This window comes from Tamandua tetradactyla, chromosome 14 (assembly GCF_023851605.1).
Source record: "Tamandua tetradactyla isolate mTamTet1 chromosome 14, mTamTet1.pri, whole genome shotgun sequence".
In the NCBI taxonomy this organism is placed as follows: Eukaryota; Metazoa; Chordata; class Mammalia; order Pilosa; family Myrmecophagidae; genus Tamandua; species Tamandua tetradactyla.
In genome coordinates this window covers 2,735,369-2,762,791 of record NC_135340.1, presented here as the reverse complement: position 1 = coordinate 2,762,791, position 27,423 = coordinate 2,735,369, and the positions used below count along the sequence as shown (strand labels likewise).

At 35.7% G+C, this 27,423-nt stretch overlaps 1 protein-coding gene across 3 annotated transcripts in view; it reads right to left on the bottom strand.

Moving 5' to 3' along the window:
- The window catches only part of NEMF (nuclear export mediator factor), a 76,388-nt gene that overhangs the window by 42,749 nt on the left and 6,216 nt on the right, over window positions 1-27,423 (bottom strand). For all 3 annotated transcript variants that reach the window (XM_077126818.1, XM_077126817.1, XM_077126819.1), the window contains exons 5-12: window positions 24,508-24,633; window positions 7,551-7,699; window positions 6,491-6,558; window positions 3,483-3,569; window positions 2,117-2,190; window positions 1,237-1,307; window positions 1,064-1,139; window positions 666-728 (exon numbers count right to left, since the gene is read on the bottom strand). In XM_077126818.1, the coding sequence (XP_076982933.1) occupies window positions 666-728; window positions 1,064-1,139; window positions 1,237-1,307; window positions 2,117-2,190; window positions 3,483-3,569; window positions 6,491-6,558; window positions 7,551-7,699; window positions 24,508-24,633 (714 nt within the window). The remainder of the gene's footprint in view (window positions 1-665; window positions 729-1,063; window positions 1,140-1,236; window positions 1,308-2,116; window positions 2,191-3,482; window positions 3,570-6,490; window positions 6,559-7,550; window positions 7,700-24,507; window positions 24,634-27,423) is intronic.

The following is a 27,423-nucleotide window of genomic DNA, read 5'->3' as shown; positions in this document are numbered from 1 at the left end:
TGCAATTCATCCACCCACAGGCTTTGAAATTATGCTATTATTAATTTTTTAAAATAGGGGGAGAGTAAGGCAATTACATAATATCAAATTTTTGCATGCAAATTTTTAAGACTTTATTACTCCTTTCAAAAAATTAAATCCCCTTCAAATTAGTGGTAAATGTTCTAAAAACATGGTCAAATGTGCTTTCAGAACACTCCATATTAAACTCTCCTGAAAAAAACACAAAGCATATTAAATGACTGGTTTAAAAAACCTGTTTAAAAAATCTTTTTTAACTTTAATGATAAATAAATACATATATTTGTAAAGGAAAAAAGCTTTACCCCTCTCTGGCTTATTTAAAATCTCCCCAAAACAGTATTCCCTTAATAGCAGTTTGAGAAGAAGTGGGTTGTTGTACTAAAGCAAATAACAGCAGGATATAAATAACAGGCCTCACCCTTCCACTGTATTTTCCTTTTCAGAGAATAGCTGATAAACTGATGGAATGAATGAAGACATGCTTGTCAGCCACAAGCCCTCCCCTGGACCTTCATCCACAGAGATCAGAGTTCCCATGCTACTGAAAGGCTGCCCATTCCCACATAAAAGCATCAGCATCATCCACCCATCAAACTCCACAGAGAATAACTGGTATAATGTAAGTGTTTTTAATATCATACCTGTTGTAAAGCTTTTAAGTCTATTTTCTGACCTTCTATCTTGGAATAAAATTCATCCACGGCCTTATTAAAAAAGACAATAACTAGTTAAAAAAAGTATAGTGCCTATTTCTACTTGCATACTCACAATCTTTTACATATTTTGTTTTATAACACCACTCAAATAACTTGAACAGATTTCTAGTAAATGTATTGCATGGCTAAACAGTATAAAGAATCAACCTAAATTCAAATCTTTAGTCTTTCAACTTAAAACAAACTATAAACAAGTAAGTTTCTGACAGCTGTGACTGCATTGTGAAGCAAGACTATTTTCAATTTCTCAATCAAAGCAGTTTAAAATTAATTTAAACACATATCATGCTATTTAACTAGCCAAAGAAAACTGGAAAACCTACCTTGTCAAATGATTCAAATTCTATATATGGACATTGTGAATGTTGAGAAAACAAGAAAGGATGAAATTCCTCATACCTGTAAAACACATTTATTCCTGTAACACACATTTATATCACATTCAGGAATACTCAAAAACCACCCAGAGCAAACTGCTCCATGTCCACATACTTACGTGAGTATGTCTTCAGTTGGTTTATCTACTTCCAGGCTTGGTTTTACTTCTCTTTTCTGAATGATATATCCCTACAAAAATCCATCATTAAAATTTATTTCTATCCATAATTAATGAAGGTTTACTTTCTACTACTGATGTTAACTTTATTATCTTAAAATTATTTTAGTTATGAATAACTGGTTACATCTATCAATTGTATCACTTTTCACAATGATTTGTTTAGGCCTGATGTGTACTGTTTGAAAATACTGGTTTAATTATACGGAAAAGATAAAACAAGACAATGAAAACTAATCACCATCTGAAAAAGGGGTGGGATTATGTGTGCTTTTATTTTTTTCTTTCCTTTCAGATGCTCTAAAATTTAAAAAAAGGCAAAAGGATTCTCATTTTAAGCAAATTATTAGAGAAAGTACCCACTGATTTTAGCTAAAACTAATTAGAATCTTTGACCCCTCAGATTGTAAGTGAAGTTGTACCTTGAAATAAGGGGACATGTATAAAGTATGAGATAATTCAAAGGATGTTACCTATTGAAGGAATGTTAATCACCAAGGTTTTGAAAAGTGCTAGCAAATTAAAATGTGCTTCTCTATCTAAAAGCAACCTAAGAAAAGATATTTTTAATATTTTAAAAATATTTCCAATATTATCTTGACATAGGACTTCCTATAAAAGACATAGAGCAAAAATCACACAGAACAAAAATTACAAACAGCAATTGTTTAAAAAACTACCCTAGAACAGGCAGATAACAGATGTCAATTTTCCAAACTATGAAATAAAATTTACTAAGAGAGATGCTATAATGAGAATTTAAACTTTGAAAATCAAAAAAAAAAAAACAAAACCACAATAATAAGTTTATGTGGTATACCTTTCCACTGAAGTCAGATGCTGTTTTCATATAGTCTTCTGCTATCTGTAGACAAACAAGTATTTTCTTAATATCTAATGGGAGAATAAAAAGGGAAAGAGGAACAGCAATCACGAGTGTCAATATTATCAACCAATGCAGAAAAACAGAAATGTGAAATAACGTAAAGAATTAAGAAAATTACACAGAGTGATTTCATGTTTGTGTTTAATATATGACATGTAAATAAGGGTGTGTTGTGGCTAGTCTTATTCCAATAGCTTTTATTGAATCTATCTCTCTCCTGATGATCTGAAAGGCATCTTGTTCATATACTAAGTACCCATATACATTTGGGTCTGTTTCTGCATTCTTTATCTATCTATAACTTATCCAAAACTTACTGTTTTAATTATTGTAGCTTCATAATACATTTTAATCTATGAAAGGGTTATTTCCCATTATTACTATTATTTTTCAATTTTCCCAAACGTTTTTCACATGCTTTTGTTCCAGATGATAGCAGGTACATTTTATAAAAAACAAACAAAAAACAATAGTAATAGCAAAAACAATATCTACTGGCATTTTGATTAGGACTGCACTGAATTTAGTATACTCCAGGAATTGAAGTACTCACTTTGAATTTGTATTTTTAAACAAAATCTACAATGCGAAAATTACTATCCTTAATATCTTAAGGAATGTTATATACAAAAAATATAAACACCAAGAACGATTTTTAAAAATTCTGCCAAGGGTTGGCCACGGTCACTCAGCAGGCAGGGTTCTCGCCTGCCATGCTGGAGACCCAGGTTCAACTCCCAGTGCCTGCCAAGCAAAAAAAACAACTCTGCTAAGAGAATCTGCAAGTCAAAATTTGCCTAACTCAAATCTTCCATTTTCCTTATATTTCCTCTAAAATCATCCTATTCTGGCAGTTAAGTTCCCAAAGTAGTTACAAAAGCCTAATTTATTTATCACATAGCCACACTACAATACAACTGTACTGTATTCATGAGTAATTCACAAATAGTTCTATCTATAGAAGCATTCCGGTTCTGATTTAGAAGGTTAAGAATTCAACTCCTTCAAGACTTGAATCAGAGAAACCGCTGGAGTGGAGAATATTCTAAGAGAACAGGTAGTAACGTAGGTCGAGACTGAACTGTACATTGCTCCTGATCAAGCACCACATGAGAGTATGAAGCCAGGAATACCCAAATGTACAGGACATGCATAAGTCAAACGCTTGCTCATTACTTTTATAGAAATAATTTTTATAGTTTTTTTTTACTTTTGGCATGGAGAGGCTCCAGGAAATGAACTAATTTTTATAGTTTTTACAAAAGGAAATATAGACCAAACTTTAGCCATTCAGATATACCTTTACTTTCAAATTTTTCATCCACTTTGACATTGCCAGAGAATCCATTTTCTATAAGACAGTGTTCAATGAGAGCTGGTCCATAGGCTATAAAAACAGAGTATTATTTTTAGTATTTTCCTATAAATTTAACATTCCAAAAATAGTATAAATTTTTATCCCAGTATAAATTATCTACTCAATAACAGTAGCCAGTGAAAATAACAATTAGTTTATACCTATTTTGAAATGTCATTAGAAATGACAATTCAAGTATTTGGAGAAATGTGAAACCACAATAAACTTATCAAGTCAGTACAAAAGTTATAGAAATTTAATGGAATTCAGCCACATATAAAACAGATTTTAAACCATGACCAAGTGGCATTTACTATAGGAATACAAGGTTGGCTTAACATTCAAAAATAGATTAACAATAATAAAGGACAAAAACCACATGACCATCTCAATAGATGCAGAAAAACTATTTGAAAATAATTCAACACCAATTCCTAACAAAAATTCTCAACAAACAGAAACAGAAGGGTACCTCCTCAACATGATAAAGAATACCTACAAAAAACGTACAACTAACATATTTAATGGGGAAAGATAACATTTTCCATAAGATCAGGAATAAGGCAAAAGTGTGCAAGCTCACCATCGCTATTCAACACTGTACTGGAGGTTCTAACTAGTACAATAAGGTAAAAGTAAATAAATACATTAAATAATTTAAGCTGTCCAGATCTGAAAGGAAGAATCTTGATTCACAGACGACACGATCCTATATTCTAAAAAACCTAAAGGAATCCATAAAAGAAGTAGAACTAATAAGTGAGTTTAACAAATTTGTAGTATACAAAACAATATACAAAAAATCAATTGCTAGAAAAACAATTTCATTCACAAAAAGAATAGAATACTTACAAATAAGTTTTCACAAAAGAAATATAAGCTTTATACACTGAAAACTGTAAAACACTGCTGAGAGAAACTAAAGATCTAAAGAAATGGATGGATTAGAAAAGTCAATATAGTTAAGATGGTTATTTTCCTCAAATTGATATATGGATTCAGCATAATCCCTATCAAAATCCCAACAGGGTTTTTTTTTGGGGGGGGGAATAAAAAGTTAATAAAATAGTCCTAAAATTTATAAGGAAATTGTAGTAGTTAGGTTCAGGTGTCAACTTGGCCAGATGATGGTGTCCAGTTGTTCTGCTGCTGTGAACTTAAATCATCAGCATGTGAAATTCATCTATGGTTGATTATATCGGCAGTTGGCTAAGGGGAGTGCCTTCCACAATGAGGGACAGTTTATTTTGATTGGCTAGAGGCTTAAAAGAAGAGTCAGAAGGGAGAGGAGCTCAGCGCAGCCCAGCTCAGCACCTATGCAAACCCAGACGTTTGGAGATGCAGAGAGGACACACCCCAGGGAAAGCCATTTGAACACAGAAGCCGGGAGAGGCCAGCAGACATCACCATGTGCTTTCCTCTGCTGGTCTGAAACTGTTATATACCCCAGAAAAGCCATGTTCTTCTCATCCTAAATCCAATCTTGTGAGGGCACCCATGTTCTTTTAATCTCGATCCAATATTGCAGAGGGCCTTTTGATTAGGTTGTTTCCATAGAGATGTGACACACCCAAGTGTGGATGCAAACTTTTGATTAGATGGAGATATGGCTCTGCCCATTCGGGGTGGGTCTTGATTAGTTTACTAGAATCCTTAAAAGAGCCGACAGAGACACAGACACAGACATTTGGTGATAGACACAGAAATAATTCGTACGCTAAGGAAGCACTCACAGAAATAGCCAGAACCTAAAGAGAAGATATCTCCAGCCCCAGGAAATGCTAAGCTAACAGGTGAAACCCAGAATTTTGCCCCAGAGCAGCTGAGGACTCACAGATGCTCAGAGAGGAAGCCACTGGAATCAGAAGCTGAAAGCAATGGAACCAGGTACAAGGACCAGCAGACACCAGCTAAGTGCTTTCACATGTGACAGACACCAGGCTTTCTCTGGAGTCAAGATATTTCTCTGGGTGCCTTAGACATTTTTAAAAAGGCCTCAGAACTGTAAACTTGTAACTTAATAAATTCCCTTTAATAAAAGTATATAAATATACCATTTCTGGTATATTACATTCTGGCAGCATTAGCAAACTGAAACACTTCCCATGTGACAGAAATCCAGAGAAAAGATACCTGCCTTTCTTCTGAAGAACTGTAAATTCTTAACTAAATAAATCCCCTTTATAAAAGCCAATCCATTTTTGGTGTACTGTATTATAGCAGCCTTGGCAAAGTAAAATAAAAATGCAAAGGAGCTAGACTAGCCAAAACAACTTTGAAAAAAAAGAGGATTTATACTACCTGATTTCAAAAATTATAGGAATATGCCAGAATCAGTCTCTGGCTTAATCCAAATTTATTAATTTTACCCATATTATACTAACAATTGGAAAATTCTAACAATAACTTTCTAATGATTTCTAATTTCATAGAAGAGGAAGAATAACAGCCTAAAGCTCAGTTATCAAGGGCACCTACTACTCCAATATCTTTTCCACATTCCCTACATATGCATAAATGATAATCTTCTTAAATATAATGGTATTTTGGATTATCTTCATCAAGTAGCAAAGAGGCCTGGTAGACGCTGGATGCCCTGAGACCCACCAATAAAAAAGTTAAGCCAAGTACTTATTAAACGGAAATTCACAAGGAAAACATTAAAAATACTAATTTCTTAGAATACTATACCTAGCGCTAAAGTGCTAGATAATACACTATTAGTTTACACAACTGTATTGCTTTTAAATAAAATCTAACAGATAAAGGAAGTTTCAAACTCTACGGTATAATAAACATCTCCATTGAAATATTCTTATTACATAAAAGGTCATTTTAAACTACTTTCTACATTTATCAAAGTCACTCTAATTTTCTACCAGAAATATAAAAGATCTGAATATATTCTTGAAAACTAAATCTTGCAAACATTTCATTGTAGGATTACTCACGAAGTAATGGGTTAAGAATTCTCTTCAGTAGTTCGCCCTTAGGTGCACTGGCTATTCTTTCAGTCAGTCTATAAAACAGGATCGTCACACCTCTTAATATTTTACATTTAATAAACCTTAGCGATGTTCACATTCACAATATCTTCATAAACATCAATTTACCTAAACTTCACAATAAAACCCTGAGATACTATAGAAATTAGTTCATGTTGTAGTTGAAAAATGGGTCACAGAAGTAATTTATCCAAGATTAATAATAGATTCCTAAATAGCAGAAATGGGACTTGAATCCAGGTTTTCTGTGACAAATCAGTATTTTTTTCAACTATGTCATAATGCTTATCTTCAGTTTGCTCATATAAGTGAAATGAAAGAGATACTGTTATATAAAAGTTAAATGTTGTTTGTGAATTCTACTGACATACCTTAACACTTGAAATGGCTTTCCTATTTAAGCATTTAATGACAACTCCTAAGAAGGCTACAGACCCGTGGTTCTCTAAGCATGGTCCCCAGACCAGGAGCAACATCACCTGGGAATCTCTGAGAAATAACATTTCTTGGGACCTACTCCAGATCTACTGAAGCAGGGGTAGTATGAAGGATCCAGGAATCTATATTTTAACAAGCCCTCCAAGTGATTCTAAGATATGTTAAACTGTGAGAACCTCTAATGTGCCTTTCAGCCAGAAAAGTAAAGCTATAATCATTTTATCTCACTACACTCCCTCTTCTTAAATAGAAACCAGAATTTCTAACTCCCTTTGCACTCTACCCAGGATATTATCCTGACTTCTCACAGCATAGTTAGCCCTCGCTTAACAAGAAAGTCATAATTAACATATGAAGTAATACAAAACTCACTTTAAAAAGGCATGCACTTGCAATTCTCAAATAAGGTTTAATTGCTTACATGCACATTTATGTAGTTCAAGCAATCTGAATTTAGTATTTTATCCAAGTAAAAATTTTTTCTCATTTTACAACTGTTTCCAATTCTGACATATGACTTAGTTTACTTAATACAATATGAAATCAGTTTTTAAACAAAACAAGTTACCTTTCCAAGGAAAGCAAAGGTTCAGCAGCTTTAGCATGATCAACTGGATAGCGTTCTCGAACAGCAAATTTAACATCATCTGCTTCATCAGTTCGAAACCTTAGGATATTTAAAATCAGGTATTCATAATCTGTAAGCACAATGTTCCCCTGCAACAGAATAAAATACGATTCAATGCTTTTCCAAGTCATTCTTGAAACTTCTTAAAAATTGAGAAAGAAAATGTAGTCTCTTAAAAATTTAATCGCTGGTTACAGAAATGAAGTTACAGAACAAAAAGAGAACCTGAGTCAAACATCTCAACAGCACTCTTTGCACCTACCTGTCCAGTCTATGTTATCATCTTCCTACTTGGAAATAAGATAAATTCTAAAGACCCAAAGTTTGAAATATTGGAAGGACTTGCAAGAGATTTAAAAGTCATTAGCTGGCATTTCTGCTGAAGTCACCAACAGCATGATGACCACCAGCTGAGCTCCTTGTTACCTTCTGAGGTAGGTCTAAAAACACTGTGCCTTATTAAGAGAAATAGAACAGATACATTTCAGAAGTCAAGCAAGTGTGTTATATTTGGACTATACTTCAAAGAGTTATTACACTTTCACCGGAATTTATCTTTCAGTAGCAAGTTATGTGGCAAGAATCATAGAAATAAGTTATATACAGAGAAGGCAGGGTTTAACAAATGAGTATGGTTGCTGAATCATTATACTGATATTTCTTTTAGTCTCCAGTACCTTAGAGCAGCTAAAATAAAAACCTAAAATTGTGGAATTGTAACCCATACCAAACTCTGAAATCTGTTCTACAATTAATTGTTGCGATATGCTTTGAAATTTAATTGCTTTTTTGTATATATGTGATTTTTCACAAAAAATGAAAAAGTCGCCTGTGTGATGATAAATGCATAGCTATATGATAAGACTGTGAACGAATGATTGTACACTTTAGATGATTACATGTTATGTGAATATATAATATATATCAATAAAAAAAGATCAAAGGAGAAGGTAGAGCTATAAAAGAGAAGATAGGATTTAACAAATGAGTATGACTCCTGAATCATTATACTGATATCGTCTTGGAGAAACCAGAAGGAAAAACCTAAAATTGTGGAACTGTAACACATACCAAACTCTGAAATCTGTTCTATAACTAACTGTTGTGGTGACCTTTGAAAATTTACTACTGCTTTTTTTGTATATGCGTTTTTTCACAATTAAAAAATAATAATACTATTGTTATATAATCTTTTTTATAAAAAGAGGGAAACCTAATGAAAATAAAACTACCCATAGAATACAATATTCTAAATATTGTTATATAATCTTTTTTTATAAAAAGGGGGGAACCCAATGAAAATAAAACTACCCACAGAATACAATATTCTAAATTAATTACAGGCAGTGAAGCTACAGTTGTTTATTATTAAAATACACAGAAAACAATCACAAATGCCTCAGCAATGGCTTAGAAGCTAGTCAGAGAAGACGGTGAGAAGAGACCCAATCTCATGGAGCAATGACAGGTTGCAAGAGAAGGGGCTTCAGTAAATGGAGCCACAATTCACTTTGATGAGATTAAGAAAGAGTAGTATCTACTCTAAAGGTTATAACTTTAAAGTAACCATGAACTTAAAATTTAACCATTCAAGTTAAGGAAGGAACAAAAAGTTAACTTGGAAAGAAGTCTGATAGTGTCTCTCACACTATCATAAAATGTGTCTTGAAGGGGAGAGGAGCAGACCATTTACAGCTCTTAAACCAAGGTTTCCAAAAAAGTATTCCATGAGAATCAAATAAAAAGAATCTGTGATCAAATAAGTTATGGAAAATATTATGAAATATATCCCCCTCTGGGATATTTATAAATCATATTATTGTATTAAAGGCACTGATAAATTCTAGAGTTAAAAAGGTTTTATTTTTCTTAATTCCAGGGTTCCTCAAACTTTTTTGACTAGCTGTTATAGTTTGCTAGCTGCCAGAATGCAACACACCAGAGACAGACTGGCTTTCAATAAAAGGGGATTAAGGTATAGTTCTTCAGAGGAAAGGCAGCTAACTATCAACTGAGGTTCTTTCTTACGTGGGAAGGCACAAGGCGATCTCTGTTGGCCTTCTCTCCAGGCCTCTGGGTTCCAACAACTTTCCCTGGGGTGATTCCTTTCTGCATCTCCAAAGGCCTGGGCTGAGCTGCGAGTGCTGAGATGATGTGTGCTGAGCTGCTTGGGCTGTGCTATGTTGAGCTCTATCATTTAAGCACCAGCCAATTAAATCAAGCATCATTCATTGCAGCAGGCATGCCTCCTAGCCGACTGCAGGTGTAATCAGCAACAGATGAGGTTCACATGCCATTGGCTCATGTCCACAGCAATAGAACTAGGCACCTTCACCTGGCCAAGTTGATACCTGAACCTAACTACCACACTAGTAGATCCATTTTTCCTATTATTCAATGGAAATGGTATGCAAAGAACTTATTTTGGGAAATACTGTGCTTCATTCTGACAGTCAATAACTACCTATTATTTTAAATTCCTTTTCTCATAGCCTTTCTTCCTAGAACCTTCTTATTAAATTATTAAGCCTATTTTCTTAAATGAATTTGAGTAGCAACAAACCTTTCCCTCAAGATGTGATCAACTCTAGGTAAACCATTCATTAAAATTCCAGATATGAAAACTAGAAGATCAAACCCTGGGATATAAACAGGAAAGAGCAATCTTCAAAAACTATTCTGAGTATCAACAATACTGCCTCTCTCAGATACCACAGTGCTATGAAAATTCCGAGCACTTAAATCTCATATATAATTCCTTTACACCTACTCCAAACTTAACTGGACCTCTAGAATCTAGTCAGTATATATGCCTATTGTCAAAGCCATCACAATGGAAAGAGGCCCTAAATAAAATGTATCCTGGATTGGATCTTGGAACAGAAAAACAGCTCAGTAGATAAACTGGTGAAATCCAAATAAAGTCTGCCGTTTAGTAAATAACAAAGTACCACTGTTAATTTTGTAGTTCAGATAAATGCACTATGGTTATAAAAGATATTAATATTAGGGGAAACTGGGCAAAGGTATACAGGAAGCGCATATCAAAGTGTATGGGTAAAAGGTATACAGGAAGTGTATATCAAAATGTATAAGTATACAAAGACCTATCTTTGCAATTTTTCTATAAATCTAAAGTTATTCCAAAAATAGAAAAACAAAAATGGTTACTTAAATTTTTAAAACAACAATAATAGATATTACACAAATTTATGGTATGGGAATTTTTTTTTACATATCATTAAATGCTACGCTTAAATTAAAAAAAAAAGAATGGAAAGGCCTGCATTTATTATATAAGCCTAAATTATGAATATAAGCATACTGACTGAAACCAATTCAATTCTTGAGGTATTTTTTACCCAAATGAAAATCTGTTTTTTTCTGAATTCACAAACACACACAAACGTACACAGAAAAAGATTTAACGATTTAACAGGACACCAATATGGGCTCAGGAAAGAAATGGTAAGATCTTCAATTTTAATTCCATGTACTTCTCTGCTCTACATACTATGTACTATTTGTATAAACATGTTAAATTAGAAAAGCATGTGCAGTACAAAATGAACTGAAGGAATGTTTCATTTCTAATAATGAGTCTAGATAATTCAACAATCCTCCTGCTGAGACACACAAAAGCTGAATAAAATACATAAAGCATGTCTTTAAAGAAATAAAAAATGCTAACAAGGTAGGAAAAATTTACATGGCCAAAATTTAGGAGGAAAAGGAAACTCAGGAAAGAGAGCCCCATGGAGAAGGAACTGAGATGTTGAGAAGTTGAGCATAAATTCTAACAGACTCACAGGACTAAAGGAAGTTGGAATTTGAAGTCCAACTGAAGAGGAGAGGATGTTCCTGGTAAACTGAGGTTTGGATAGTGACTTCAAAAGGCTACACCCTAAGATAAAATGAAACTGAAATATAACAGCCATTCCAGGCCCACTCTCTAATCAATTCAATTCCTGATTGGAGTAAGGTAATCTGGGATTATTTGTGCTCTTAGCTACCTATGAGAAAATAAACAATTATCCGAATATCCTATCTAGAGGAAGATAACAGCACTCCAGGTCTTAGCTTATGTACAATTTTTCATACTTAATGCCTGGCACACAATAAAATAACCAAGCATGTGAGGAGAGAAAATTTAATCATAATCAAGTAAAAGAACAATCAATAAAAGCAAACTCTTAGAGAAGTCAAACTGAGCAATTCCAAATGATTCCTGTCGTAGCAAAATTAGTGAATCTGAATATAAGTCAGAAGAAAGAATGGCTGAATTTCCTAAAACTGATGAACACCAAACCGGGATTCCAGAAGTACTATGAACCCCACTATAATAAATACAAAGAAACCTCCTTTAGGGACATCAAAACAAAGGTATTGAAAAGAAAACTCTTAAAATGCATCCAGATAAAGGAGCCAGAAGATCTTCAAAGGAGCAACAATATGACTGACACTGATTTAAATAAAACAGTGTTCTACAAAAGATAATACGCTCTATTTTTCTGTCAAAATTTATTTATCTAATTAATCAGGGAACCAGCTAGATGATAAATTTGGTTCTATGAGAAACGGAGTGAGTGAAGTACATACACTGGCAGAGAAAACAAAACTACCTTTTCTCTGTACAGAAATAATTTGAAATTCTAGAAAATGAAATTAATTTTCATTGCTATCAGGCAAAAATCACTGGCATTGTTGTCAGTTTTCTACAAGTTAAAGTATACCCTTCAATAGGATTGTAAAACAGTTTAAACAATATTATACAGCAAATTGATCAGAAGTACAAAATTGTATTTTAATTAGCGCATTTCCTAATATAACTTACATAGACAGCTTAACTGAACACCATAAGTACATGGAACCTTGAGCAGGGCATGCGATTTTGTTGGTTTGTCCAAGAGTGATGACCCGATAAATCCCACAGTGATTTGTCTCTTGAAATCTACCACTGTAGGTTTCCATTGTTTTTTCATCTCCTCTACCGTGCCTTTCATTCCCATAAGTTCTGTGATTTGTTTTTTCAGACTTTCGATTTCTTCTTTTTGTTCATTCCTTGCCTTCTTTATATCCTCCCTCAATTCACTGATTTGGTTTTTGATGAGGTTTTCCCTATCTGTTTGTATATTCTCGATTAATTGTTTCAGCTCCGGTATGTCATTTGAATTGTTGGTTTGTTTCTTTGACTGGGCCGTGTCTTCAATTTTCCTAGTGTGATTTGTTATTTTTTGCTGGCATCTAGGCATTTAATTACCTTAATTAGTTTATTCTGGGGATTGCTTTCACTTCTACCTAGGATTTTCTTGCTGGATGAATTTTTTGTCTATCTGTTCTTTGACATTCCGTTCAGCTTTATCTGGACTTAAGTTTTGTTTAACAGAGGATAATTGTTCAGTTCTTGTTTTCTTGTTTTTTGCCCTGCTTGTGTGGTGCCTTTCCCACACACACACTTAGGAGGGTCTACTTAGATATTATAGACCCCAGCCGGATTTTCCCAGACCAAACTGGCCTCCTATCAGGAGGAAAGAGTCACCTGCGTCAGTTTTCCCTGAGGGTGAGACCCAGCCAGTTGAACTTTTCTGTGAAGTCTCTGAGCTCTGTTTTTCTTATCCTGCCCAGTATGTGGTGCTTGTCTGCCTGCAGTTCCCACCAGCATAAGATGATGCAGTACCTTTAACTTTGGCAGACTCTCCCTGCTGGGGACATGGTGGAGACAGAGGAGAGGTTGTAGGTTGGTTTTAATGGCTTCAAATTACCAAGCACTGGTGTCTGAATTCCTTGAGGGAGGGATTCCACCAGAGTTGGGCTTCACCCCTCCCCTGGGGAAGGCAAAGGCTCCAGACAAGCCCTCAAACAACCTTGTTTCTGCCTATATCTGAGGCAGTTGCAGCCTGAGGAGCCCTGCTGCTGTATCCAAGGGCAGCTAAGCCTCTGTAGAAACATAGCCACCAAAACTCTGTTTCTTCATTTTTTTCTTTTTCCATCAGCCCTGTCCCCTTAGTGCCAGAGCAAAAATCAGCAACCTCTGCTTTGATCAGGTTCACCTGAGCTGGGGGCCTATTTTTAGTAGTCAGAATTTGTGAATTAATTCCACAGTTGGCGTTTGGTTGAGCTCAGCCCCTGCTGCTGGTAAAGTCTCTTTCCTTCCCCTCTGGGAAGCAGCCTGTGGGGGAGGGGCGCAGGCCACCATGGCTTGGGGAACTCACGGTTCTGGGGGGCTCACAGCCGGTTCAGCTGGTCCAGACTGGGCTGCGCTATGTGTCTGGTCACTGACATGTGGCCCAGGAGCTGTTCTGTACTGTTTCTGGTTATTTAATAGTTTTTCTGGAGGATGAACTAAAATGCACACATTGTTAAGCCGCCATCTTGGCCCGGAAGCTCCCCACAGTGATTTAAATAGTGAATAAAAAAGTATTTGCAAAGTCCCCTTCAGGGAATGGTAGGAAAGGGGGAAAATTCAACTTCCCCAAGTTGAATTCTTGATATTCTCACAAGCAGTGTGGACAACCAAAGCTATAGGCTGAGCCCCCAATCTTGGGGTTTGTTCATATGAAACTTAACTCCACAAAGGATAGGTCAAGCCTACTTAAAGTTAGGCCTAAGAGTCACCCCCAAGAGAATCTCTTTTGTTGCTCAGATGTGGCCTCTCTCTCTCCAGCCAGCACAACAAGCAAAATCACCACCCTCCCCCTGTCTACGTGGGACATGACTTTCAGGGGTGTGGACCTTCCTGGCAACATGGGACAGAAATCCTAGAAGGAGCTGAGACTCAGCATCAAGGGAATGAAAAACCTTCTCAACTAAAAGGGGGAAGAGCAACATGAGACAAAATAAAGTGTCAATGGCTGAGAGATTCCAAACAGAGTCGAGAGGTTATCCTGGAGGTTACTCTTATCCGTTAAACAGATATCACCTTGTTAGTCAAGATGTAATGGATATAGCTTTCACAATGTGACTGTGTGATTGTGAAAACTTTGTGTCTGATGCTCCTTTTATCTACCTTACCAACAGACAAGTAAAACATATGGAATAAAAATAAATAATAGGGGGAACAAATGTTAAAATAAATTTAGATTCAAATGCTAGTGATCAATGAAAGGAAGGGGTAAGGGGTGTGGTATGTATGAATTTTTTTCTATTGTCTTTTTATTTCTTTTTCTGAACTGATGTAAATGTTCTAAAAAATGATCATGATGATGATATGCAAGTATGTGATGAAATTGTGAATTACTGATTATATATGTAGAACAGAATGATAAAAAATTAAAAATGTTTGCATTTGTTATATATTTTTTTTATTTTAAAAAAAGACGTCAATTCTACCTAAATTGAATTATACATTCAATACAATACCAATTAAAATCCAAAAACCATACTTTGCAGAGATCGAAAAACCCATAACCAAATTTATTTGGAAGGGCAGGGTGCTAAAATATCTTGAGAAAGAAAAAGGAAGTCAGAGGTCTCACACTACCTGACTTTAAGGCATATTACAAAGCTACAGTTAATAAAACAGCATGGTACTGGCATAAAGATAAATATACTGACCAATGGAATTGACAAGAGTATTCAGATATAGACCTTCTCATCTATGGACAACTGATGTTTGATAAGGCAGTCAAGCCAAAATCACCTGGGACAGAACAGTGTCTTCAATAAATGGTGCCTAGGGAACTGGATATGCATATGCAAAAGAATGAAAGAGGATCCATATCTCACACCCTATAGAAAAATTAACTCAAAATGAATCAAAGACCTAAACATTAGACCTAAGACCATAAAACTTTTAGGAAAAAAATAGGGATATATCTTACAAAACTTGTAATAAGAGGCAGTTTCCTAGATCTTACACCCAAAGCACGAGCATTGAAGAGAGAAATAGATAAATGGGAACGCCTCAAAATTAAACACTTCTGTGCATCAAAGAACTTTGTCAAGAAAGTCAAAAAAGGCAAGAATGATAGACAGAGGAGAGCTGGGGGCACATATGAAACCAGAAGGAAAGACAGACGATAAAGACTGAGATGGTACGATATACGAATGCCTAGAGTGTACAATGATAGTGACTAAATGTACAAATTAAAAAATGTTTTTCCATAAGGAAGAAAAAAGAAAGTGAAAAAACAGCCTACAGAATGGGAGACAATATTTGGAAACAACATATCAGATAAGGGACTAGCATCCAGAATATATAGAGATTATTCAACTCAACAACAAAAAGATAAAGAACCCAACTGAAAAATGGGCAAAAGACATGAACAGACCAGAAGAAGAAATACAAATGGCTAAAAGCACATGAAAAGATACTCAACTTTCCTGGCTATTAGGGAAATACAAATCAAAACCACAATGACCTATCATCTCACACCCACCAGAATGGCCATTATCAATAAAACAGAAAATAACAAATGCTGGAAACAATGTGGAGAAAGAGACATACTTATCCACTGTTGGTGGGAATGTAAAAAAGTACAACTGCTGTGGAAGACAGTTTGGTGGTTCCTCAGGAAGCTAACTAAGTACAGAACTGCCACATGATCCAGCAATATCATTGCTAGATATCTATTCAGAGGACATAAGGGTAAGGACACAAACCGACTTCTGCCTACCAATGTTTATAACAGCATTATTCACAATTGCCAAGAGATGGAAACAGCCCAAATGTCCATCAACAGATGAGTGCTAAACAAGCAATGGTATAACGTACGATGGAATATTACGTAGCATAAGACAGAATATCACGAAGCACGTAACGAGAATGGACCTTGAGAACGTTATGCTGAGTGACATTAGCCAGAAACTAAAGGACAAATACTGTATGGTCTCACTGAACTAACATTAATGAGTGAACTTGGAGAATTTCAGTTAAGAACAGAGATTATCAGGAGATAGAAATAGGGCAGATATTGGGTAATTGGAGCTGAAGGGTTACAGATTGTGCAACAGGACTAATTGTAAAAATTCAGAAATGGATAGCATAATACTACCTGAGTGAAGCACAATAATGTTAAGTACACTGAATGAAGCTGAATATGAGAATGATAGAAGGAGGGCTGGGGGCACACATGAAACCAGAAGGAAAGATAGACGATAAAGACTGAGATGGTATAATTTAGGAATGCCTAGAGTGTACAACGATAGTGACTAAATGTACAAATTAAAAAATGTTTTTGCACGAGGAAGAACAAAAGAATGTCAATATTGCAGGGTACTGAAACTAGATGGTCATTAATATTTTAAAACTTCAACTTCTGTGTGAGATTAAAGCAAGAAATGTTTATTTGGTACAAAATTTACATTTTGATTAGTGCATTTCCTAATTTAACTTATATGGGCAGTTTAACTAAACACCACAAATACATGGAACCTTGGAAAAGGGAATGAGATTTTGCAGGTATGCCCGGGTTAGTGTGATGCCCTGATACATCAGGGCATCGGAACAGTGAATAAAGAAGCATTTGCAGAGTCCCACTGGGGTAATGGGGAGAAAGGGAGAAAATTCAACTTCCCCATTTGGAGAATTCCTGATATTCTTTCAAGCAGAATCAATAGGTCGAGTCCTCAATCTTGAGGTTTGTTCCTATGAAACTTATCCCCACAAAGGATAGGCTAAGCCTACTTAAAATCAGGCCTAAGAGTCACCCCCAGAGAACCTCTTTTGTGGCTCAGATGTGGCCTCTCTCTCTCTCTTTCCACCAACATGGCAAGTGAACTCACTGCCCTCCCCATCTCTAAGTGGGATATGACTTCCAGGGGTATAAACCTCCCTGGCAATATGGGACAGAAATCCTAGAATCCTCAGCATCAAGGGACTGAGAATCTTTTTGACTGAAAGGGGGAAGAAAAAAATGAGACAAAATAAAGCGTCAGTAGCTGAGAGATTTCAAACAGAGTCGAGAGGTTATCCTGGAGGTTACATTCTTACGCACTATATAGATATCCCTTTTCAGGTTATGGTGTATTTGAGCATCTAAAGAGAAGTGCCTTAAATTGTAGAGCTGTTCTCCAATAGCCTTGTTTCTTGAAGATGATTATATAAAAATATAAGATTAACAATGTGACTGTGTGATTGTGAGAAAACCTTGTGTCTAATGTTCCCTTTATCTAGGGTATGGACAGATGAGTAAAAAATATGAATAAAAAATAAATAATAGGGGAAACAAAGGTGAAAATATATTGGGTAGATGAAAATACTAGTGGTCAATGAGAGGGAGGGGTAAAAGGTATGGTATGTATGACTTTTTTCTTTTTATTTCTTTTTCTGGTGTGATGCAAACATTCTAAAAAATTATCATGGTGATGAATATACTACTATGTGATGATACTGTGAGCCATTGATTGTACACCATCCATGGAATGTTTGTATGTTATTTGTGTTATATGTTGTTTTGCTTTGATAATCAAAATAAATTTTTAAAAAAGCGCAGGGGTCAGCAAAGGGAGAGATATTTATTTAGTACAAAATTTCTATTTTGCATAGTACATTATCTAATTTAACTTGAGATTTTATTGGTTTATACAGGTTAGTGTGATGCTTCAATATTTCCCAGAGTAATTTGGGCAGAGAGTAAAAAAGTATTTGCAAAGTCCCCGAGGGGGACTGGGGAAAAAGGAGGAAATATTCAACTTTCCCATTTGGGGGATTCCTGATATCCTCACAAGCAGTGGAGACAACCAATTCAATAGGCTGAATACTTGACCTTGGTGTTCGACCCTATGAAACTTATCCCTGCAAAGGAGAAGCTAAGCTTTCTTATAATTACACCTAAGAGTAACCCCCAAGGGTCATCTTCTGTTGCTCAGATGTGGCCTCTCTTTAAGCTAACTCAAAAGGTGAACTCACTACCCTCTCCCCTACGTGGGACATGATTCACAGGGGTGTGACTTTCCCTGGCATTGTGGGACAGAATTCCCAGGACAAATGTTAGCATCATAGGTTTGAGAAAGCCTTCATGAACAAATGGGGGAAGAGAAAAATGAGACAAAATAAAGTTTCAGTGGCTGAGAGATTTCAAACAGAGTTAAGAGGCTTTCCAGAGGCTATTCATATGCATCATATATTCTTTTTAGTTTATGGTACACTGAGTGGCTGGAGGGAAATACCTGAAATTGCTGAATTGTGTTCCAATAGCCTTGATTCTTGAAGAGGATTGTAATGTGCCCGTGTGGTTGTGAAAACCTTGTATCTGATGTTCCTTTTATCCAGGGTATGGACAGATGAGTAAAAAAAATAAGGAAAATTTAAAAAATTCTAGGGGGGTATAAGGGGTAAAAAACTGGGTAGACTAAAATACTAGTGGTCAATAAGAGGGAGAGAGAAAGGGTAAGGGATTTATTAGCTTTTTCTTTTTTCTCTTTATTTCTTTTTCTGGAGTGATGTCAATGTTCTACAAATGATCATGGTGATGAAGACACAACTATGTGATGATACTACGAGCCGCTGATTGTACACTGATGTGTGGACTGTATGCATGTCCAGATTTCTCAAGAAAAATGTTTTTTAAAAATACAGGGGTCAGGCAAACATTTTCTGTAAAGGGCCAGAGAGTAAACATTTTAGACTTTGTGAGTCATATATTGTCTCTGTTGCATAGCCTTCTTCAAAAAAAATCCTTTAAAAATGTAAAAATCATTCTTGGGTTGCAGACCTTACAAAAGGGGGTATAGGTCATAGTTTTTCCTGGTTAAGAGTATCTGGTACAGTCCTTTCCACCAGGGTCCTAAGACTGCCATCTTTGTTAAAGACCTAATTTCTAACGACAAAATTATTAAAAATGGAAAACAAATCAGTGGTTTGTCAAGATTTAGGGATGGCGGAGGGAGGGTATCATAAAGCAGTGGTAAGGGAATAGTTCTTTATCTCAAAGGCAGTGATGGTTACATGAACTTGCACATATGGTAAAATGCATATTTGTACATACTGTACCAATGTCGATTTCCTAGTTTTGATACTGTACTATAATTATATAAGATGTAACAATTGGGAGAAACTGGGTGAAAAGGGTACACAGGATGTCTCCACACTACCTTTGCAACTTCTATAACTATTTCAAAATAAAAAGTTAAACTATTAAAAAAAAGTGGTATTACAAAACTCAAAAAATAAATTGATCCCTATCTAACACCCTATACAAAAATCAATTCCAGGTGAACAGCAGGTCAAATGGAAAGATGGTCAAAGTAATCACTGGTAAACAGAAGGGTAGGGAAAGAAAAGTGCAGCAACAAGGATCGGCTCGGGTCTCACCGCCTCTGTCCCATATTCAGACCATTACAAAAGGCTCTCCCAAGATGACCAGTATTACTGAGAAGATGCTACACTTAAGGCTTCAGATGTCTGTGTTCAATAACTAGCTACTTGGTTCTATAAACAAGGAAGCAGAAAAGTTAAAAACAAAACACTGGTTTACAGTGATTTATAAGTACTTTAAAAGAATCCCAGAAACTACAGTTTCTTATATATATATATTGCCAAAGAACTTTTAAATAATTTCATACCTAAAATTGTTTATAGAACAGAAGAAAGAGAGGAGAAAAATGATGACGGTAACAATTATGCTATAATAAGAATAAGGATGAAGATGCTGAATTCTAAGTCTAATTAGCTTAATTATGACCCTTCTGAATCAGCCCCATTGCTTCTACGTAAGCACAATAGTGTGGAATTTTAACTCAACTTTTCAGAAATTCCTAGTAGATTCTATTTTTTCTTGGCTATGGTATAGAAACCAATGCATCTATCCCATAAACAAGCAAAACATGGAGAAACTACTGGAAGACAATTCCTCATGGATTTTCCACGTTCTTGCATGGCCTGAGTCTTCTGAACAAAGGACATGTCTGCACAGCAAACATGCCTGAAGAAGGTAGAGACAGTGTATCCTTCCAGAAAGATTAAGAGATGTATCAAACAGATATGATATCCCAGAGTAGAAGCAATGAAGCCCTCTCTTTCTCTTCCCAGGATACACTTGCTTACATTCCAAGAAAATGAAAAATCTTTTTCTCTGGAGGGAGAAAGGGCTGGTCACCACCAGCTCTGATAAAAGAACAGCCTCCTAACTTTGGGATTCCTCTCTGGTGGTACATACCACTATGTGCACATGTAATATCTGGCCCTCACTATGTCACCATGTGGGGTCTGAAGTACGCTCTGGTTGCTATCGTGCTGTAGGAAATGGCCTGTTTCTCTGACACAGGAGTCTCCTGTTCTTCTGTTACTGTTTGTATATATACTGTGTATCCATAACCACAGCACAGAAGTTTGCAAGTGGTTAAACCTCAGACCCATTTATAGTTTACAAGTTAAAAGTAACTCACAGGAACCTCAATCACTGGCCCTACATTAACAGCTGAAGATTATGATACACACAGAGCATTCTATCATGATCTTCTACAATTATGAATTGTTGTGGAAATTACAATTATTTAATTTGCCTTTATTTACCAAGTTTAAGTTGATTTGAAATATTAGAGCATAAATTTACATATCTGTATTATGAAATTAGTTTAGTTCTTATAGACCACTACATTTAGTTTCAATTAAATATTAGATTGAACTCTATAAAATTGCTGACATGCAACCATTTCTACCTTATAAAAATGGTGGTTTTATATGATTCAATCTAATACGTAGTGTGTTAGATATGAATTTCTATATGGCAAAAAATATTGTTATTTATTTGTAAATTAATATAATTTTCCTTTTCTGTATTTAGTCTTAAATGTTTACAAATTAAAAAAAATCAATTCCAGGTAGAATATGGATATAAATATGAAAGGTAAATAATAAAGCTTCTAAAAGATAAAATTGGTTATTGTCTTCATGACCTTGCAAAAGGAAAAGATTTCTTAAATAGGACACACACAAAAAAACAACTATAAAGAAAAAGACTGACAAACTAAACTATTTTAAAATTAAGAACCATTAAGAGAGTGAAAACTGACATCAGAATAGAAAAGAATGTTTACAGCACAAATAGCCAGCAAAGGACTCATACTCATTATATAAAAAGCTCCTATGACTCAAAAGATAGCCAATGCCAGCTGTTAGGATTTAGTGATAAGGGAACTCTCAACATGGATAAATCTCATGAACATAATATTAAATGAAAGAAGACAGACAAAAAATGAGCATACTATGATACTACTCATTCAAAATTAGCAAAACTAACCTGCGGTGCTCAAAGACAGGAAAGTAGTTTCCTATGAGGAGGATAAAGGGGTTTCCAGGGGGCTTCTGCTGTATAAAGTAATAACCTACTTTTTATCCTGATGGTGAGTACACAGATATTATACTAGGGAACCTCTAAGACGGCCCCCAATGATCCCCGACAATCCTGTCTCCTTTACCGTGGGCTAGACTTATTGACGTGAATATAGCAGAAGTCATAGGATGTCACTTCTGAATCTAGAGTATAAAAAGCGTGTGACAGGCGGTACGGTGGTGGGGGCGGTGAGATGGTGGCTCAGCCTGCCATGCTGGAGACCCGGGTTCGACTTCCAGTGCCTGCTCACGCAAAAAAAAAAAAAAAAAAAAGTCTGTGGCTTCCTTCATGGATGGTGTGATGGTTAGATTCTGGTGCCATGGCCAAATAATGATGCCCAGTTGTCTGGCCAAGCAAGCACTGGCCTGACCATTGCTGCAAGGATGACCATGCTGCAAGGATATTTCATGGTTGTTTGATAAACTGAAAGGCTGGTGTATTAAATCATCAAGTCAGTTGACTGCATCTGTGGCTGATTACATCTGAGATCAACTAAGGCGTGTTCCCCCACCAATAAGGTAATACAATCAGTTGAAGATTCTTAAGGAAGGAGAAAGATTTCTTCAGCTTGAGCCTCTCCTGTGGAGTTCATCCAGACCCTTCATCGGAGCCGCCAGCTTCACAGCCTACCCTACGAATTTTGGACTCGTAGATTCCCACGGTTGCATTAGACACCTTTATAAATCTTCTATTTACAGATATTTCCCATTGCTTCTGTTTCTCTAGAGAACCCTGACTAATATAGATGGCTCTCTCAGACCACTCACCCTGAGGAAAGTCAGCTACCATGCTGCCATTTTATCCACATGTACAGGAAATCACAAATGAGAACGGTGGAGGATATGGACAGAGTTAGGCAACCTTATTCTCAGCAGGAAAAGGAACTGTGGACAGGCCAATATGGTGAGGGACCAAGGCCTGCCATCAACGATGTGAGTTAGTGTGGGAGTTGATTCCTCTACTTGAATCTTCAGAAGAGACCACAGCTCCTAATGACAGCCTGACTGCAACATCATGAGAAAATTGAGCCAAAGTTACCCAGTTAAGCTGAGCCAAGAATTCTGTAACATATAAACTGTAAGATAACGAATTTTTGTTGTTTGAATCCACTAATTTTCAGTGTATTTTGCTACATAAGCATTAATAACTTATACAGATGTTTGTGGTATAATTACTTATGACGTGTATGTCATACCTATAATAAGCTTAAAACCATTTCAAGTGCTTTGTAAAGAATTTAATAATTTACCTCTACATCATCATTTCATAAAATTGCACAGTATTCTAGTATATAGCTCTACCTTAATTATTAAACCAATCTTTATTTAAAAAGACTAGGTTCTGGGTGGGCCACGGTGGCTCAGCAGGCAAGAACACTTGCCTGCCATGCCAGAGGACCCGCGTTCAATTCCTGGTGCTTGCCCATGTATTAAAAAAAAAAAGACTAGGTTCTTTCAAAATTTTAACTATAATAAACCATGTAATGAATATCCTTGGTATAGTCCTTGAGCATTTGTTTCATTTGCTTCTTATGATAAATTACTAGAAGTAGAATTCATGGTCCAAAGGTTATACACATAAACTGTAAAAATGTTATACAATGACAATCACCCTCAAAATATAACGTTCTAGTTTGCTGTTTCTCTACATTCTAATACTGGTTACTGTCATACTTTACAATCTTCTATATATTGAAAGAAAAAGGAAAGAAGGGAACAAGAAAAATGTTCTATTGTTTTTATTTCTCCAGTAACTTATGATTTTATGTATCTATTATTTTATAGACATTCATTTATTCTTTTTTGAACCAAGTACACTGTCTATTTTTCCACTTGACTGTTTCGCTGAGAACTGCTTATTAGGGTTATGAACGTTTTACCCACTATAAAGGTTACAAATACTTTTTTGCCAGTTTTTCATCTTCCAATCTAGTCCATGTTTTCTGCCTTACACAAGTCTTAAAACAATTTAAGTAGTCATATCTAACAATATTTGCTTTCACTATTAGGCTTAGAGGTCTTTTTTTCTTAATTAATAGTAATTTCCATTTTCACCTAGCATTTCTGTGGATTCATTTTTTTTAAATATAAATATCTGAAACGTGGTGTTTATTTTGCTGTAAGGAACAAATGAAACATTCCCAAGATAGAATTTGGAGATCAATAGAAAGAATAAGAGACAGAAAACAAGGATGATAAAGCCATAAGTAGTCTTACCTCAAAACTGAAAGCACTCAAGACAGCACAAAAACATGTCAATGTCCCTCAGTAGTAAAACTGCTGTCTTATTTATAACACAACTATTTGATTAGTTTCTGGTTGCACTACATTATTACCTGAGTGTAAATTATCAATTAATTTCTTCAATTCACAGATCTTTATCTCCTACATTCGTAATGCTATTCTAAACAGTTAGTCTGCCTAAATTCTGACCTCCACATAAAGCGGAAGATTATTACTGGAAAATAATATTTTACTTGCATGGCACCTCATTACTTTCCTAGTCAATAGCCTTTGACAAAGAAAAAAATGCCCTCCGCCCATATTTACATTTTACACCATTACATGAATAATTCACAATATGATGAATTTCCCTTTATCTCATCCACCCAAATTTAAACTTACCCTGTCATAGAGTTCAATGATTAAGTGATAAGCAGCTTCATCACTTCCAAACTGAAAATCTACAATTCTATCCACACCAAGCTGTTTTGCACTGACTAATCTCCGACTCTTCAAATGTTTTCGGCACTAACAAGAAAACAGAAAAAGACATTTATATAGTAAAACTGAATTTCTAATCATTTAATATTTGTTTATAAATAAGTTTATTTCCATTAACATCAAGAATAATATTTTTAAAGTAATAAACACGAAATTATAACTATAAAATAAATGCTTGCAATAACAATCAGAGAAGAAATTTTATTTTGGATAACAAGCTAATTTTGAAAGCCTTACACATTCAATTTTTAGGTAGACAATAAGACTTAAAGAAAAAAATTGTTTTATACGACTGCTAATTTCCTTGTTCTGGTCCTGATGCCCTCATTCAGGAACATTAATTTTTTTTTTTAACTATTTATTTTGAAATACTTTCTAACGGACAGTTACAAAAATAATACAAACCCCATACAGAGAGCGCCAACATACCCCTGTCCCCACAGAAACCTAGATCCACCAATTTTTACATTTTGCCATATGTGACAGTTTGAAACTATCATGTACCCCAGAAAAGCCATGTTTTAATCCTGATCCAATCTTGCAAGGCCAGACCTATTGCTTAGGTTAGAAACCATTGATTAGATTATTTCCACGGAGACTGAGCCACTCAGTTGTGGCTATGGCCTTTTGATTAGATGACTTCTGTGGAGATGTGGTGTGCCCAACTGTGGCTATGGCCTTTCAGTCAGATGAAGATGTGACTTTACCCATTCAATAGGGGTCTTTATTACCTTATTGGAATCCTTTAAAAGACGACATTTTGGAGAAAGCTCAAAGCCAACAGAAGACGCAGATATCTGGAGATGCTTAGAATGCTGACAGAGAACAGATGGGTAGCCATGGACGATTGGAGATATCAGAGCCCAGCAGATGTCGCCATGTGTCTTCCCATGAGACACTAACAAGTCTGAACCCAGAGTTGTGTCCCAGAGGAGCTAAGTGAAGGCTACAGATGCTTAAAGAGGAAACCACTGGCATCAGAAGCTGAAAGCCACGGAACTGGGAACAAGGCCGAGCAGATACCAACCACATGCCCTCCCATGTGACAGACATAAGTCTTTTTTGAGTCAAGGTATTTTTCTCTTGGTTCCTTAGTTTGGATATTTTTATGGCCTTAGAACTGTAAACTTGTAACTTAATACATTTCCTTTTTAAAAGCTGTTCCATTTCTGGCATATAGCATTCTGGCAGCATTAACAAAACACTGTATCTGTCATTATTATTCTAGCTATCCATCAATCAATCAATCCATTTTCTGAACACTATATTTTCTGAATCTAGGTTGTAAACATCTTGCTTCTTCAACATTTAAGTCTGCCATGTATATTTCCTAAGAACAAGGATACTCACTTACATATCCACCTTAAGTATAGTTACCAAGTTCAAGTAATTTAACAATGATTTAAAGCTTAAAGTATACATTGTTTTTTCATATATCCCAATAATGTCCTTTTGAGTCTTTGCTCCTCCCTCGCCAGATCTCATCCAGGATCACGCATTGCATTTAATTGTCATTGTCTCTTTAGCTGCTCTTTTTCTTTTAAATGTTTTTAAATTATGGGAAGATATATAAACTTTCCCTCCCAAACACTCCCAAGCATTCCATTCAATGGCATTAATCACATTCACAATCCTATGGTAGCCTGGCCACTTTCCATTATAAAACTTTCCAATCTCCCCAAACAGAAACCCCGCAACTGCTGTGCACAACTCCCCATTTCCTCTGTCACCCACCTCTGGCAACCTGTACTCTTAATTTCTGTCTCTGTGAGCTTGCCTATTCTTCAGTACTTTCTTTGTGGCTACCATGGAACTTTAACATCCTATTCTATAACAGTTTCATTTACTTTGGTACCAATGCATTGTATATACAAACTGTTTTCTTTCACCCCTCCCATTCCTGCAATGTTTACGTAGTTCTTGTCACAAATTCATGTTTATACATTGAGTCCGAATCCACTGATCTCTCATTATATTTTATTCATCTGCCTTTTGGATACTGTAGGAAATAAAAAGTGGTGTTAATCAGCCAAAAATATAATCATACTGGCATGTATATTTACCCATGTCGTTACCCTTACTGGAGATTTTTATTTCTTCATGCGGCTTCAATCTCTTGTCCTTTCAACTTGCTCCCCTGTAAATGACATGCTGCCTCCTCATTTGTGGCTTTCAAAATTCTCTACCTTTGGTACTTCACAGTTTAATGATGCTAAAAAGCTCTCTTTAGTATCTCTAGTAGGGTTGGTCTAGTGGTTAATGAACTCTCTCAGCTTTTGTTTATCTCTGAAAGTCTTACTCTCTACCTCATTTCTCAAAGACAGTTTTCCCAGATAAAGAATTATTGGCTGGCAGTTTTTTGCTTTCAGTACTTTAAATATATCATTCCACTGCCTTCTTGCTTCCATGGTTTCCAATGAGAAATTGACACTTTAATCTTACTGAAGCTCCCTGTTTGCAACATGTTGCCTATCTCTTGTGGCTTTCAGAATTCTCTCTTTATCTCTGGCATTCAACAGTTTGATTATAATATGCAGCAGCATGGATCTATTGGGATTTATCCTGTTTGGAGTTCACTGAGTGTCTCGGATATGTATATTCATGTCTTTTGTTAAATTTGGGGAGTTCTCGGCCATTATTTCTTTGAATACTCTCTCTACCGAATTCTCTCTTTCTTCTCTGAGACTCTTAAAATGCGTACATTAGAAAGTCTGATGGGTCCCACAAGTTCCTCAGGCTTTCACTTTTCTTTGTTCTTCTTTCTGCTCCTCAGATGGGATGATTTCAGTTGTCTTATCTTACGATACTGTTGTAAGT